The sequence below is a fragment of the Carcharodon carcharias genome, chromosome 2 (genome assembly GCF_017639515.1).
Source record: "Carcharodon carcharias isolate sCarCar2 chromosome 2, sCarCar2.pri, whole genome shotgun sequence".
NCBI lineage: Eukaryota > Metazoa > Chordata > Chondrichthyes > Lamniformes > Lamnidae > Carcharodon > Carcharodon carcharias.
In genome coordinates this window covers 222,008,370-222,019,983 of record NC_054468.1, presented here as the reverse complement: position 1 = coordinate 222,019,983, position 11,614 = coordinate 222,008,370, and the positions used below count along the sequence as shown (strand labels likewise).

The 11,614-nt window shown below is 44.9% G+C and overlaps 1 protein-coding gene across 1 annotated transcript in view; it reads left to right on the top strand.

Annotated features, from left to right (window-relative positions):
* The first annotated feature begins 10,646 nt into the window (after positions 1-10,646).
* The window catches only part of kif26ba (kinesin family member 26Ba), a 316,541-nt gene continuing 315,573 nt past the window's right edge, over positions 10,647-11,614 (top strand). Inside the window, exons 1-2 of the mRNA XM_041182843.1 lie at positions 10,647-11,065; positions 11,196-11,573. Of these exons, the coding sequence (XP_041038777.1) occupies positions 11,006-11,065; positions 11,196-11,573 (438 nt within the window). The 5' untranslated portion in view covers positions 10,647-11,005. The remainder of the gene's footprint in view (positions 11,066-11,195; positions 11,574-11,614) is intronic.

Here is an 11,614-nt window from a genome sequence, read left to right as displayed (position 1 = left end):
ATTTATTTCCCTCAAAAGTTCAAGCGATTTCCTTTTGAAATCATTCATCATCTTCGCTTCTACCACTCTCATGGGCAGCAAATTCCAGGTCATTACCACTCGCTGCATTTAAGAGTTCTTCCTCACATCCCCCTGCATCTCTTGCCCTAATGTTAAATCTGTTTCCCCCAGACCTTGTGCCATCGACCAAAGCAAAAATCTTTCCTTATCTGAACCTGTCATAATTTTGTACACCTCTGTCAAATCTCCACAAAACCTTTATTGTTCCAAGGAGGACAACCCCAGCTTCTCCAAACTAACCTTATAGCTAAAATCCCTCATCCCTGGAACAATTCTGATAAATCTCCTTTGCATTTTCCCAAAGACCACCCACACCCCCCCCCCCCACCCCACTCCCACCATTCTTCCTCAAATGTGGTGACCAAAATGGATGCAATCGTCAGCTATCCCTCGATTCGAAGATGATGTCAACTCAGGGTCGCAAGTCTGTGCCTTGGGGCTTCATGTGACTGAGCGGGCCGATTCTCAACCCGCAGGTCTTCGGACACATGGGACAGGACATCCCACGAGGTTGTGGGCTCTGGAGTGCAGGATTTGCTTCCTCTTCTTTCCTTCTCTGCCGCCGCTCTGCTTCATCAATAAGGTGTTTGGACTCAAAGCATGACGCAGCTTGATGGACAAGTTGTTGCTAGTTTGAAGTATGGGTAGCAAGCTCCTCATGGTCATTAATGACAATGCTGCCGCACTTCAAGGAGATCTTCAGAGTGTCTTTGAAGTGTTTTCTTTGTCCTGCCCAGAACGCTGGCCATTTGAGAATTGAGGAGACAGGATCTAGAGGGGGAGATGCTTTTCGGCCATTCAGACAAAGTGTCCAGTCTGCTAATGTTGATTCTGCAGGAATTTTGCCTGAAAGCTTGGGGAGCTGCCTTCAAGAAGGTCACTAGCATTTGTTTGACTGTCCTCCCACTGAATCTGGAGGATGCGGTGGAGGCATTGCTGATGGAATTCCTCTGATACACTGTCCAGGTCTCACCGCAGTACAGGAATGTGGTGACAATTGTTCTGTACCCTCGGACTTTTGTTGACTTGAGGAGGTCTTTGTTGTCAAACACTTACTGCTGCAGTTTGTAGATGGCTGAGCTCTAGCATTCTAGCTGTGGCCTAACCAGTCTATGACTCTGTGAAAATGCCTGTTCAGAGTTGGCAACCCTGCACTCAGTTCCTAACCAGTATGTTGGTTTCTCATTCCCCCATATCTTGCTTTGCCAGTTTTCTGTGTGTAAGCCTTAGTTCTGTGTATTGCAAGTGGTCAAACCAATGTGACTGTGTTGGTATATTTTTATTACTTGCATGTTCAGTTTCCCAAATTGGTTATAGTTTAAGGGGGAATATTTAAAGCAATATCAAAAAGGACCTTATGCACATAACATATGAACCAAATACTGGCATGCTCAGAAAGGGAACAAGAACTTTTGAGACCATCCCTGACACATTGGAAATGTACCACCAACAATATAATCGCTGATACAATGGGATTCTTTTATAATTAAATCCTTAATTTGCCGTGACAACGTTTCACTGTACCAGAGGTTTCAGCAGCAGCTGATTCAGCTGCATTCGAACTGTAATAGACACATTAAATTAGAAGCAGGCGAGCGAAGAGGGCTAAAATAAACAGTTACCAGAGCAAAGATAACATGCTACCCGAGGCAGCCGAGGACAATAGAAATTCAGAAATGAATGGTGTTGTCTCAGAGATTTGAGGCAATGACAAGCAGCAGGAAGAATGATTGTAAAAAGCTCTAGGAAAGCAAATCCACAGCCTTACTGTGGAAATAACGCAGCATCCCATTCAGTGGACGTACGGAGTTACCAGGTCAGATTCTTAGTACTAATTTAAGAAGCGTTTGAGCCCCATGGATGGCTGGGCTCAGCCTGACTGAAAGTGATAGCGCTAAATACCACAGAGCTGAATTTGTGTGAGGAATAGAAGCAGGGTAACAATACCATAGCTCTGTCTCCAACCCACAATTACATCTAGTGACGATATGTGCCAGTGCGAAAGCTTCACTCGTTTGTCCTTGAAGAAAGTCGAAGAGGGGATAACAGTAACCCTGACATTTCCAATTTCTCTAGGTTATTCAAATATTGATGGAGGACTACAGGGAGGCCCCTAAGTTCAAGTATATCGAGAAGGGTAAATCAGGATAAAGTCATCTGAAAGGTAACTCTTAGATTCCATAATTTAAGATTAAATCGAGCATTTAAGGATACATGACATAATTAAGGGCAGCCAATCTGATTTTGTTGAAATTAATGTTCCATAAACAATTGATGTAATATATTTCATATATTATATATAAAAATGATAAAAATAGGTATATACATAAATATATATTTAATTTTTATAAGGCCTTAGATCAGTGGCAGTTTTATCACCTTTGAGTTATGTTTCCCCCAACATCCAAAATCCAGTATGACATTTCAATGTAATATTGAGGTGGCTTTCTACTGTCAGAGGTGCCATTTTTCATATCATTACTTTCTTATTCTTTCATGGCATGTGGGCATCACTGGCAAGGCCATCATTTGTTGCCCATCCTGAATTGCTAGGTCATTTCAGAGGGCAGTTGAAAATCAACCACATTGCTGTGGATTTGGAGTTATGTGCAGGCCTGACTGTGTAAGGACAGATTTCCTTCCCTTGAGGACAGTAGTGAACAAGATGGGTTTTTACAGCCATTTATGATAGCTTCATTATTCCCATTAATAAGACCAGTTTTCCCATTCCAGATTTAATTGATTGAATTTAAATTCCACCAGCTGTCATAGTGGGATTTGAACCCATACATTAGTATGGGCCTCAGGGTTACTAGTCCAGTAACATTACCACCTTACCACCATCTACCCTAGTGGATAGCTTCAGCATAGAAGGAGTCCATTCGGCCATTTGAGCCAGTGCCAACTCTGTGCAAGAGCAATTTAGATAGTCCTGTGAGCCTTGTCTTTCCCCGTAGCCCTTCAGGTGCTTATCTAACTCCCTTTTGTCAGCCACCCTTTCACCACCCTTTCAGACTGTGCATTCCAGATCCAAACCATTAGCTGCATCAAGACATTTTCCCTCATGTTGCCTTTGGTTCTTTTGCCAATTCATTTTAAATCTGTGTCCTCTGATTCTTGCCCTTTCCGTTAATCAGAACAATTTCTTCCTCTCTACACTGTCTAGACCTCTAATGATTTTGAACACTTCTATCAAATCTCCTCTTAACCTTCAGGTAAACAACCCCAGCTTTTCCAATAACCTTTTCTCATGAATCTTGTTGCACCCTCTCTAAAGTTTTCACATCCTTTCTGAAGTGCAGTGCCCAAATTGGACACAACACTCCAATTGAGGCTGATCCAGTTTTTATAAAGGTTCATCATAACTCCTTTGCTTTTGCATTATATGCCTCTAATTATAAAGCCCAAGATCACAAATACTTTTTAAACCAGTTTCTCAGCCTACCCTGCCACATTCAACAATTAGTGCTCATCAACCCCCAGGTCACTCCTGTTCCCCTTTTCAGATGAGGCCCTGTTGAACCACATCCCACATCAGCTTTCATTTCTGAAGTTCCCAGCATGGGCAGGTGGGCATTGCAAATCAATTTCACACTGAGGACAGCCTATTCCTGAAGCCACTGCCTCTTGCCCCAGCAAACCTTGGCACGGTTGGCAACTGCAAGAATTGTGTCACCCAAACTTCGCTACCCATTCATCTTGGGGTGGGTTTTGTGAGCAGGCAGAAAATGGGGGGAAAAGAACTGTATAGGAGGAAATTGAAAGTTTGGGTTTTTAAAGACACACCATGCTGTTTTAATGTCATGTTGTGTGTCTTTTTTTTCCCCAGTAGGTTTCCTACTCATGAGCCAGCCCAATTGACTGGTGTGGCTCATTGTTGAATGAGTAATGGTCCGGAGGAGGTTGCAGTCCAGGAGCAGGTAGGGAGCCTATAGTCTGGTTAGTGATAACATGGGGTTGTTGGGGTCCAGATCTTGTTGGGAGAGTGGAGTGAGAGGGAGATTCTGGGGTGGGGAGTCCAGATCTTGGGATGGTGGGTATGTTCAGTAATTATGTTGTATGGCTCTGATCATGGAATGTCTAATCTCGGGGTGTGGGAGTGGTGGAGGCAATGGTAACACAGAAGAAGGTAAACTTAGTGGGATTGGAGGAAGCAGCTCCTTCTGGCCCACAAGCCATTTACCTTTTCCATGAAGGAATTCTTGTCTCCCCTTAGCTGCCAGGTTTCCAAGGCTCATGAAACCCAGCCAACCGGGAATAAACTTGGGAGACAGGCTAAACCTGAGCTATGCACTTTCATTATAATGTTAGTGGACAACCTGTCTCCTGGGAGTGCGCGAGTCACTTCTCGCCTTTTCCTGTCTCCATTAAAACTGGAAGTGGGCAGGTCAGCGCTGGGTTTGAGATTTTTTAAATAATTTTTACTTCTCACCCAACCCAGCCCACCTGTATTTGGGGGTTAAAGTTTCCCTGTCTAGTTCTAATTCATTTCCTTCCTTGTTATTGAAAATAATTTGGCTCCTGACTGTGAAACTGTGAAAGAGTCACTCAGTTACATAAATCTGGAGGTGTTGGTGTTATCAGCAAACAAACACAACAGAGATAATTCTGACTTTGGTTAACAATGAAAAACTGGCACTATAAGATCAGTCGGCCATTGTACGAATGTCCTGCATTACAATCCCATGCAAGACTTTGGAATTAAAATTGGGTTGGGTCACAAAAACTAGATACTGTAGAGAGTGCCGTACATGGTAGAATGTATTCCAGGGAGGTCTCATTACATGACCCGCTGCCTCCAACTTCCCCCAGACTCCCATCATTGTTCATTCTCCGCACCCAGCCTCACCATGCACTGCATTCCATGGAGGGCAAAGAGACCTTATTAGATGACTCTTGAATGTCGCTCAGACTTCCCACGCCCCCCTGATTATTCTTCCCCGCTCTGATTATTTTTCTCCCCAATATATGGGCAATTAACCTGGAGACTCTGAGGCAGTACAGGAAAGGGAGGCTTGACAAACCTAAAGGGAGGTGGGACATCCAGCTTCAATTTATAAAAGCCTATCGCTAAGACTCATCTCCTAAATTTTTCTGAAATAATTATGTAAGTGAAACATTTCTTACTGGAGAAGAACTGAAAAGCCTCTTTTGTTGTTTTCAAAAGTTCCCCAGGTGACAACTGGGCTGATGTTACAAGAATTGTCATTAACTCCAATGCCCTGGGCGTATCTCTCAACTCAAAAGGGTGAGGGAGTGTTGCGAAGGAACTGGAAAAGTTGCTGGTTTTGTTGGCCAAGGAAGTCTTGTCTATGCCTTTGCTTGCTTAATATCGACGCATTTCAATTAAGAGGGAACAGTTGAGAGTTATGTCCTTAGTCTGGGAGGGGTAGAGAAACCATGCATCTTAATGACTATCATATTACCCATGCTGGAAAGTTATGTGTGTGTGCTTGAGTGTGAAAGGTGGGCTAGGACTTGGGTTGGTCTTCCTGTGGTGACGCGGAACAGCAAGTAGCCTGGTGATATTTACTGTTTCGTTCAAGTTGTCACCTAGGTGAGGTACTTGAGCTTTCTGTGGACCTATTGTATCCCAGCATGACTCATTGACTCCAGAATCAAGGTGAGGAATTGGAAAGAGGAAGTCCTATGTTTTGAGTGCAAATGGTGAAACTTGCAATAGAGGCGAATGATCTTTGGTGATGTTGTTGATTAGCAGCCATCACCCACATTTTGAGGTGGTTGTGCCTTTCCTCTGCATGTTTTCCACAGTAATAATTCAATATTCTCAGAATCATTGCTGAAAAAAAAGACATGTTGTCGAAATGTTTCGTCTTGCACTCATCAGGACAGATTCACAAGGATACCAATTCTAAAGGGAACAACAAATGTACTACATGAGAAGAGAGTGCTGATTTGTTGGCAAGTGGAGTGGTAGAGGCGTTGCTGTGGAGAATGCACCAGGGAACAGTTAACTGCCAAGCTTTTGTTTAAATTCAAACCAAGCAGATCTACTCTGATTGGTCAAGACATTGCCATGGGGAAAGAACCAGGGAATGGCTGTCCGCCAAGCTTTTATTCTCAGAATTATTGAAAATTTGGAGTCTAAATCAATGGTTTCTCTAAGTTCCAGGGAGCTCCTATTAATACTGATATGGTCTTAGCAAACCCTTTCAAATATACACACCTGGAAAATGCAGCAAATATTAATGCACTCCCAGAGACCCCTTTAAATACTTTAAATACTGACACACTTCCTGCCCTTCTGGTAAATAATACACCCCACGGATTTCCTGCAAACAATAACACACTCCTGTGGATTCCCTACAAATGTTTCTGCTACCCCCTGCAAATATTACCATACTCCAGGGAACCTCCTGCAGATATTGAACCATCGCCAGGGGACTTCTGTCTTTTTTTCTGAAAGACAATGTCATTCACCCAAAGAAAGGGAGTAATATCATGGCAGGAAATATTTGTATTAGCATACACAGCTATAGAAATAATGGGCTAGTAAGTTAACAGATGCAGGAAAACCCAGCAATCTGATGATGGATGAACAGGAATCTGATGATCTTGTGGTCTCCTTAGGGTCTATGACCCCATAATGAAAATCTATGGCTTGATCTGATTGCAGTCCATCACAGCGTGGAAACAATATTATTATGTACAGAATGTGAGGCACTCACCCACTGTAGAGTCAGAGGTTCTCTTTCCTTGACCTTCAGATGTGCCCGTTGACTTGCGAGAGTGAATTCATTCTGCTTCGCTGCCAGGTCTTCGAATGTCCCAGTCCCCACACTCATTTTGCCCTAATTAATTTCACATCACTGGGTCTTTCAAAAGTCTTTTTATCAAAAGAAGCCTTTAGGGAAATCTCCATGACTAACTGCTGCTGGGATCAATCTCTAGATGTCTGATTCGGAAAAATTACAATGTAGAAGTATTTTTCCAGCTTGTCAGTTTGCTGGTTGGGATGTCATATAGTTCCTCTACTCTCAAAAGGGAAGGAGTTGGCACATAAATAAGCTGTGAATTTTTTTCAGTTCAAACATCCAGATTGCGATCCAGATTGCAGCTCTTCCCTCTGAGATCCATGCAGGTATCAGATTAATGCCAGAATGAATTCACGTCATTGAAAAAAGGCAGCAGGCAATTGCAATTCTTGATTATAATTGATATTGTCATTTATTTAATAGACTTTCACATTATCTGGTGATCAGAAAAATAATTTTGGTATTGGTGTACAGCTCATCTGCTTCTGAAACCCTCTTTCATGCTTTCGTTGTCTTTAGACTCAACTATTCCAACACACTTCTGGCTGGTCTCCTGCACCCTACCTTCCACAAACTTGAGGTCATTCAAAACACTGCTGCCCATGTCTTGGCTAGCAGCAAGTCTTGTTCCCCTATCCACCCCCTGTGCTCGCTGACCTACATTGGCTCCTGGTCAAACAACATCTAGCTCTTAAATTCTCATCCTTGTTTCCAAATCCCTCCATGGCCTCGCCCACCCCTACCTCTGTAACCTCCTCCAGCCTCCCAACCCTCTGAGCCACCTGCACGCTTCTAATTCTGGTCTTGTGCGCTCCATGATAACTGCTCCACCAATCATGTGCCCTACTTTCAGTCGCCTAGGCACTAAACTCTGGCATTCTCTAACTACATCTCTCCGCCTCTATACCCCCTTTAAGACACTTCTTAAAACCCCTCTTCGACTGAGATTTTGGTCATCTGACCTAATGTCTCCTAATTAGGGATGGACAACAAACGTTGGCCTTGGCAGTGACACCCACATCCCATAAAATAATAAAGAAAAAATATGTGGCTTGTTGTCATTCTTTCTTTAATAATGCTCCTGTGCAGCGCCTTGAGAAATGTCATTATGTTAAAGCTGCTATATAAATATAAGTTGTTGTTGTTGTAGATAGAGAGAAACTACTACCCCTTCTGGAAGGAGTTCAGTATGAGATGGGATAACCTTAAAATTAGATCTAAGTCCTTAAGGGGGTAATGTTAGAAAGCACTTCCTTTTTATTTATTTACAGGATGTAGGCATCGCTGGCTGGGTCAGCATTTACTGCCCATCCCTAATTGCCCTTGAGAAGGTGGTGGTGAGCTGTCTTCTTGAACCGCTGCAGTCTATGTGGTGTAGGTACACCCACAGTGCTGTTAGGGAGTTCCAGGATTTTGACCCAGTGACAGTGAAGGAATGGTGATATATTTCCAAGTCAGGATGATGAGTGGCTTGGAGGGGAACTTGCAGATGGTGGTGTTCCCATGCGCCTGCTGCCTTTGTCCTTCTAGATGGTAGAGGCAGTGGATTTGGAAGCTGCTGTTGAAGGAGCCTTGGTGAATTGCTGCAGTGCATCTTGCTGATGGTACACACTGCTGCTACTGTGCGTCAGTGATGGAGGGAGTGAATGTTTAAGGTGCTTGCTGGGGTGCCGATCAAGCGGGCTGCCTTGTCCTGCTTTTTCACTCAAAGGGTTGCAGAAATCTGGAACTGTCTCCCCTACAAAACTGTTGAGGTTGGGGGTGAATTGGAAATTGGTGAACTGAAATTGATAGATTTTTGTCAGTTAAGGGTGTTATAAATTATGGAGTTAAGATACAGATCAGCTATCTAACTGAATGCTGGAACAGGCTGGAGGGACTGAATGGCTTACCCCTGACTCCACAATCTAGAACGTCTGAATGAAGAGGTCCATTAGAGGACTTGGTACTGGAGCTGTGAGCAATCATTTAGCCCAGTGTAGCCATTATCCACAAGTGTGGGGACTGAAGATGTTTGTAGGTCGGTTTTCAAGCAGCAAAAACTCAGGACATTTAGGTCCTTCTACAAACAAATGTACGAATACTGTAATTCCCAAAGCAACATTGCTCCTAATTTGGGAGTAAGGAGGAATCAATCATTGATTATACTGAATCTATTACCCAAGAGATCTCTCCATCCTAAATTCCCTCTAAACTGTCAATGTTATCGATCCTTCATAGAAACCAATAACTTCATTCTCACATTTCTCCGCCCCAGCCGACTTTTTGGTGTTTGTTAAGCCAAATACGTTAATCATTCGGTTAAAATAGACTGTGGTCGGCTAATTATAATCGATGAGGAAACGCAACCCGTTTTGTTCACGCCCATCCCCATTTAATAAACTTTGAAGAAATGCATCGAATGATAAGTCGATTTTTCTCTACACGTTTCGGTTTGACATTTACGGTCACTGTTCAGAAAGGACAGGGGGCTTCAAATTGCGATATGAAAACTGTGCTCCGTAACTTCTGCCCTGAATAGAAATGTGGAAACGACAGAGGGCGCCAGGTTTTACTCTCGTGCCTCCACTGGTTGTCCTTCCCAGCTCAGCTCCCTGTCTCCTGTCAGCTCAGCTGCAGTCTGCTCAGAACCAGCAGCACACTCGTGGATTTGTGTTCAGAAACCCGCACCGTAATAGTTTTAAATCAGGTCCTTACGTTATATTTAATTAAAAAAAACTCAATCTATTTGCCATGTCTGGGTGCCTCAATCTGATTCAGTGATAGACATGTAAGTTTGCAGCTCTCGGACTGTGCCCACGGAACCATGTCACCGAACACAATTCAGAGCAAAAGCGAACCTTCGAAACTTTTTTTTTGCAAATACGCCTGCATCTTAACAAATTAACATTGACAATGCGTCTTAACATTGAGACATCTTAAAATTGACAGTGCATCTCAAAATTGAGAATGCATCTTTACACTGAGAATGCATTTTAACATTGAAAATACATCTTAACATTGAAAATACATCTTAACATTAACAATACATCTTAACATTAACAATGCATTTTAACATTGAAAATACATCTTAACATTGAAAATACATCTTAACATTAACAATACATCTTAACATTAATAATGCATTTTAACATTGAAAATACATCTTAACATTGGCAATGCATCTTAGAATGTAAGACATCTTCACATTAACAAGAGGAGCATATCAAGAGACAGTTTAACTGCGGTCTTGCTTCTCTCCAAAGAGTTCCTCTCAGGTAAGGAGCTGCTTGGGATGAAGGTGGGTGAAGGGTGGGCTGAGGGGGTGGGGGGGGGTGGGGGGGGCGGTGGCTGTCAGTTATTTTGAACCACCCCTCACTCCCAGCCACGCCAACCCCGCCTCCCTGCCTCCCTCTCCCCCCATCCACCCCACTCCAGTCTGAGCGGTCGTGCTTTTTAATATCAGCCTGGTTTTCGAGCCTCCCCGTCAGCTATTGCTGGTGTGCAGTATTGGGCGGCTGAGCTGAGCCGAGCCGAGTTGAGCCGAGCTGAACTGAGCTGAGCTGAGCCGAGCTGAGCTGAGCCGAGCCGAGCTGAGCTGAGCTCCGCCCACACGGCTGGCTGGCCAGAGTTTTGGCACATTCTCATTTTAACCCGAGTCACTCGGTGGGGGGGGGGGGGGGGGGGGGTGGTGGTAGGGTGGGAGGGGAGGGTTGTGGGGGGGGGGGGGTGGTGGAGGGAAAGAGGGTGGGGGGGGGGGGGGGGGTGGGAGTTGTGGAGGTGTTGGTTGTTGGAGAACAGCAGGAGGGAGGCCGAATGCTGGGGGAGAGTGGCCGAGGAGTTAAGCGCAGCGCCGCCGTCTCCCCTGAGTTCAGGGACTACACGAGAAATCAGGGCAACGAGAGGAGCGGTTTGTTCTCTGGTCTCCGAGTGTGAAACAGAAATGCAGGCACAGGGCAGTCCTGGAATGAAGGGCAATGCATGACTCGGGGTGGCAAAAAAAAAAAAATAAAATAATAAATCCGGCAGCAGCAGCAATGATGTGATGAAAGGGCTGGTGAAGTTTATTCTATCCTTGGCAGTGGTATTCTCAGTCTCCTGCCTTTTGCTGCAACCTTGGCTAGTGGCTTGTGTGCAACAGTCAGTCCGACTGGGAAGGAGGAGAGCAGAGCGAAAGACATTCATTTAATATGAATTCTGTATCTGGGAGCAAAGAGCGGGCTGTTTTTGCAAGGAATCGCAAACATGTGGTGAGTGTTGAGATTGATTTCTTTTTTTTTAACTATTTCAGACGCTGCGAATCGATTGTGAATGTGTTAAGACCGCCAGCGCTGTGTGTGTGTGTGTGTGTGTGTTAAAAAACGATATTATTAAATGCAGGGGACGGCGGAGAGTTATTCAACTACGAAACTGGCAACTTTCACCCCCGAGATGTGGTACAGGAAGAGCTTTCAGATGTGCGAGGACTCCCGGACTGCCAACCGACCCGCCCCCGAGGGAGCTGGCTCCGTCCCCGGCTCGGGCACCGCGTCCCCGGGCTCCAGCAGCGGCTCGCCGGGCACCGGCTCGCCGGGCTCGGCGGCCGGCTCGTCGCCCGGCTCGTCGGGCACCGGCTCGCCGGGTTCCTCGGGCACCGGCTCGCCCGGCTCCTGCGGCTCCGAGGATAAAGGGATTTGGTGCGAGAATTGCAACACCAGGCTGGTGGAGCTGAAGAGGCAGGCGCTCAAGATGATGATCCCGGGCGCCTTCTCCAGTAAGGTAAGGTGTGAACCCACGGCACCCCACCAAAGCCATCAGCG